The sequence below is a fragment of the Diorhabda sublineata genome, chromosome 10 (genome assembly GCF_026230105.1).
Source record: "Diorhabda sublineata isolate icDioSubl1.1 chromosome 10, icDioSubl1.1, whole genome shotgun sequence".
Lineage (NCBI taxonomy): Eukaryota > Metazoa > Arthropoda > Insecta > Coleoptera > Chrysomelidae > Diorhabda > Diorhabda sublineata.
Window position 1 is genome coordinate 21,635,857 of NC_079483.1, and position 4,867 is coordinate 21,640,723.

The 4,867-nt window shown below is 41.6% G+C and overlaps 1 protein-coding gene across 1 annotated transcript; it reads right to left on the reverse strand.

Moving 5' to 3' along the window:
• Window positions 1–1,876: 1,876 nt before the first annotated feature.
• On the reverse strand, window positions 1,877–3,049 carry LOC130449169 (uncharacterized). Its single transcript, XM_056786847.1, has one exon. It carries the CDS (start codon window positions 3,047–3,049, stop codon window positions 1,877–1,879), a length of 1,173 nt encoding a protein of 390 aa, XP_056642825.1.
• Window positions 3,050–4,867: the final 1,818 nt, after the last annotated feature.

Genomic DNA, 4,867 nt, shown 5'->3' on the forward strand with positions numbered 1-4,867 from the left:
GTGTAGTGCTCTGGAGCTCCATAGTGTCTCACACTTCAAGAGAATGAGAATAGAGGTTTCTTCAGGTATCCATTGAGGCGACGGTGCCCCGATATGATTTATGTTGTAGCATCAAGCTTAGAAAATATTTGTTATAATACGGATAAAATCCACGAGTGGGTGCGAAGAAGGACATTCCACCACCACCTGTCATTTCGACAGGTCCTCATCTTCTTTCGCGTTGCAGTTTCGCGCGTAGGCTCCTTCCTCTCCCCTGATTTCTATGGGAGATCTTATTCGAGTGGCCCTTCGCCTTCTCTATAGCTGTCCCCGATGTATAACTCTACACTTGCCTATGAAATGAGGAGTTACCGTGTCGAGGGGTGTCATCTTGTAGGTTGACTTTGAAAACCTAGGATTGTGGATAGAAATTTTTTTTCTGTTTATGTTTTTTGTATTTTTTTTTGGTTTTTTTTATACATCCAATTGTTTTCTGGGCCTCTTGTGTTTCTCGTAGTCTCCTTTAGTGTATTTTATGATTTTCCTTAATTCTTCGTTGGGGTGCGTTACCAACTCCTCGAATAGCTTTACTGCCCTATGGTCCATAATGTCTAGAACTTTTTCAGGTCCCGTTTCTCCGTATATTTCCTCGCTACTTGTTGTCCAGTGAACATTTAGTGCTTGTCTCAGCGTTATGTTTTGTTGAGCCTGTAGTTTCTTCCTGTTTGTTTTGCACATGTGTCCCCAGGCAACAGAGGCGTACGTTATAATCGGTATTATTATACTCCTGATAAATCTGAGTTTTTTTTCCGTTTTTAACTTGCTTTTTCTACCGATTATTCCGCATAGTCTTGCTCTCGCTTGTCTCACTTTGTCGACAGTGTTTTTCACGTGTTCGTTGAAAGTGAGACTTTGGTCTAGCGTTACGCCTAGGTATTTGGCCTTTTTTGTGCACTGGATTTCTTCGTTGTTAATTTTTATTTTTCGGTCGGGTTGCTGGCTCCTTCTTTTCTTGAAGAGAATTGCTTGGCTTTCCTCCCAGTTAACTGGTATTTTCCATGTTTTGCACCATTCGTCAATCTTTTTTGCGGCGTTTTGGAGTCTTTTCGTGATGTTTTTCACCTTAACGCACCTCGTTGCTATTGCGGTGTCGTCCGCATATAGCGCTGTCAAGGTGTTTTCCGTTTCCGGGATGTCTGCTGTATGTATATGTTATACAGCAATGGTGATAGTACCGCTCCTTGCGGTACTCATGCCTGCTGCTCTCCGACCTCCGATATTTCGTTTGCAACCTTCACCTGAAACTTCCTGTCTTTGAGGTACGTGCTCAGGAGTTTTATGAGCGGTTTTGTATATCCTGCCTCTTTCATCTTGTAAAGCAAGCCCTCGTGTCATACTCGGTCGAAGGCTTTGCTAACGTCTAGGAAGATTACCCCTGTGGATTCTTTCTGGTTGAAACCTTGAGTAGTATATTCTACTAGTCTCAAGATTTGTTGTTCGGTGCTGTGGTTTTTCCTGAAGCCGAATTGTTCCTCTGGTATTGTATTTAGTGTCTTTGTTTGTTCGTTCAGAATCCTCAGTATCACTCTCTCTGCGATTTTACTCATGGCAGGTAGCAAACTTATCGGTCTGTAATTTTGGGAGAAAGTGGGGTCTTTCCCGGGTTTTCTCAGCATGATAATGTCTGCTTGTTTCCATCTCGATGGAAAGTGTTTTGTCTTCAACATGCCACTTATTATGTTCGAAAGGTATGCCATACCTTTTTTTGGCATGTTTTTCAGCGCTCTGTTCGTGATTCCGTCTATTCCCAGAGCCTTCCTTGCTGATGCGAACCTGAGTAATTTCTTCACTTCCATTGGTGTTGAGAATCCTAGGGTTTCTTGATCCTCCTCGTCTTCTAGGTATTCGTTGATGTTTTTTTTATCATGTCTGAGAAGTCCATGTCTTCGTCGGGATGTTCGTTCAGTGTGAACTGAAGTTTCATTGTGTTTTTCAGCTCTTCTGCCTTCTCTTTGTCTGTGTACGCCATCCCTTTGCTTCCGTGTATTGGTGGTATTGGTTTACTTTCTTCTTTTAGTACTTTAGATATGTTCCATAATCCGGGTTCTTGCGGGTCTAATTCGTTTATCCTTCTTTTCCATTCCTCGCTCCTGTGATCCTGTAATTTTTCTTGAATTTCCTGTTTCATTTCCCTGACTCTCCTTCTTTCTTCTGGGTTTTGTGTCCTTTGGGCTCTTCTAGCTATTCGATTTTTCTCCCTAATCAGATTTCCCAGATCGTCGCTTATATTTTTGAATCTGCCGTATTTGTCTGATACGGTCATTGTGGTACTTCGTTCTATCGCTTCTGATAGTGCTTCTTCGAAGAAACAGACCTGTTCTTCTAGCATCTCCTTGCTTTTTATTTCCGTGATTGGTCCTAACAGCTGTCCTGTTAGCCTTCTGAATTTATCCCAGTTGGTTTTTCTCACGGTTCTTCCTGTTTGTCTGTTGCCGCTACCAATAGTGACGATGATTGCTGAGTGAGTGTCGCCGCCGTCTATGGTCCCGATTTCTACAGGCATCGTCATGTCTCTCAACACAGCGATGTCTATAACCTCGGGCCTTCCTCCGTTTGGTGGGTAGTGTGTCGGTCTTACTGGTCCTATCGCTTGATAGGATGGGTGATCTTCTATGATCTTCTCCAAGTTTCTCCTTGTCTGTTTCTTCTTATGCAGTACCACGCAGGGGACTTGGCATTCAGATCTCCTAATATCGCCGTATGATGTTTTAATGACTACTATTGTCGCCTCCATGCTAAGTAGTCCGTCCGGTGAGTTTATTCGGTGTTGGCACAACTCTTTTTTCACTAAGATCGTTGTACCTCCGGAGCGTCCGTTTATATCGTATCTATAAACGTTGTAGCCTGGCCAGGCGAATCTGTGTGTGTCACCTGGCAATCTCGTTTCTTGTGTAGCGAAGATATCGTAATCTTCTTCCTCCAAGATCACTCCCATGGTGTTTTGGTTTGTTCGTAGTCCTCCTGTGTTCCACGAGCCGATCTTTATTTGACTAGGAAGGTTGTTTGTCATTTTATTTGGCTTGTTGGGCTATTAATGTCGCTATCAGTGCCTGCATGTTCTGCAGCATACTCAATATCTCGCCCGCTCCTTGTTGTTTTTGTGAAGTTGAGGCTGACGGCGTTTTCTTGGCCGTTTGGGTGTAGCTGACTCCTGGGATCGTGGTTTTTGTTTTTTGGTTTTTAGTTTCCTCTTTTTTTTGGATTTTTTGGACACCCCCTGTAGTTGGCTGAGTGATCTCCTGCGCAGTTTCGCTCAGGGTGCAGTCAGCAGCCCTGTGTTCTCCTGCGCATCTTACACAGCGCACGTCCATGTTGCACGTGCTCTGTCCGTGATGGAAACCTTGGCACCTGTAGCATTGTACAGGTCCGTCGTGTTTTTTCTGTTCTACCACACTTATTTTCGTGTGGCAGAGATATCTCAGGTTTTTGTATGCCTGCTCTTCTGCAGGCTCGATAACTACCATGTATATTGGTAGTAATTTTCTTGTGTTATCTTGGTTTTTTTGTGTATAGCTCTTCAGTTGCCATACTTTTTTAGGTTTCAATCCTATTTCCCCCAGCTCGGTTTCTACTTCCGGTGCTGGGGTGTTGACTGCTAGTCCTTTTATCACTAGCTTTCTTTCTTTTTCTTCTTTGAGTGCGTACGTATACCACTCTATTTCTTTGTGCTCGCTCAGGAGCATCTCCATTTTGTTGAAGTCATCCACTGACTGTGTGGTGATCTTTCCTGTAAAACTGCCCATTTTGCATTGGGCGTTAATATTTCTCTGTATCAGTTGTTTTCTGATAACAGTCCACATCAGTGGGGATTTCAATATGATTGGAGTTGGCCTCCTCTCTGGTTTTTTTGTTTTTCTTCCTCGTCTCTCTTAATTTTTTTTATTTCTTCCTCTATTTCTTTTCCACTTTCATTACTTTCGTTTTTGTTTTTTTCCGTAGGTTTGCTTTCCGCTTTTTTTCGTTTTCTTTTATTTTTCACTTGCGTGAAATCCTCCTCTTCCATTCGGCAGTCTTCGCTGTTTGATTCCTCCATTACTATGGTCGGGCTCTCGCATTTCCTTTCCCACATTTTGTTTTCCGTTTGAGGTTGTCCTTTTTTTTGGTTATTTTCATTTTGTTCTTTTGTTACTTTGTCCTCTAGTGCTTTCATTGTTTCCTTCATGTTGTCCATTTTTACCACATATATTTCAATTGTTCTTTTCAATTTCTTATTTTTTCCTTCAGTTCTTCTTTCTGTCTTCAGTTCTTCATTTGTGGTTTCAAGTTTCCTATCTTTCGATGTTCCCCTATCGTAGGGTTTTTCCCTGCATTTGGGGTTTTCAGGCTCCATGCTTGTACTCTTGTCTTAGTAATTCTCTTTTTTTTAAATTTCCTACAATTTCCTTGAAATTACCTAAAAATAAAATGTTATGCCGTGCTGAGAAGTACGACTGTTTCGAAAACAGAAAAATTCCGCACAATCAAATTTGTGTTAACAAACAGAGTTCTTTTATACGGAAGTATTTTTTATCATTATGAATAAAAGGCTGTGTCAAAGCACAGCTACCTGCAATAAAGAAAGTTTGATCAGTGTCTCACCTGAGTCCGCTTTCACTCCACTTCACTCTCGCACTTGTTCACTCGTCGAAGTCTATTGCTTTAGGGGCTTTAGAGCTTCAATAAGGTTATTTCTTGCAATCTCTCTCTCTCTCTCTCTCTTCATAATCTTTAATCTTCTCTTCAAAGATTTTAATTTGTTCTCCCATCGTCTTTATCATTGCTTCATATTCAGTATTTTGTTTTTTTTATCATTTCTGACAACTCAATCATTGTCTCTTCTTTTTGTCGT

What these genes read in the sequence shown, in the direction of transcription:
- LOC130449169 (XM_056786847.1), bottom strand. Translation starts at nt 3,049, where the DNA reads ATGACAAACAACCTTCCTAGTCAAATAAAGATCGGCTCGTGGAACACA.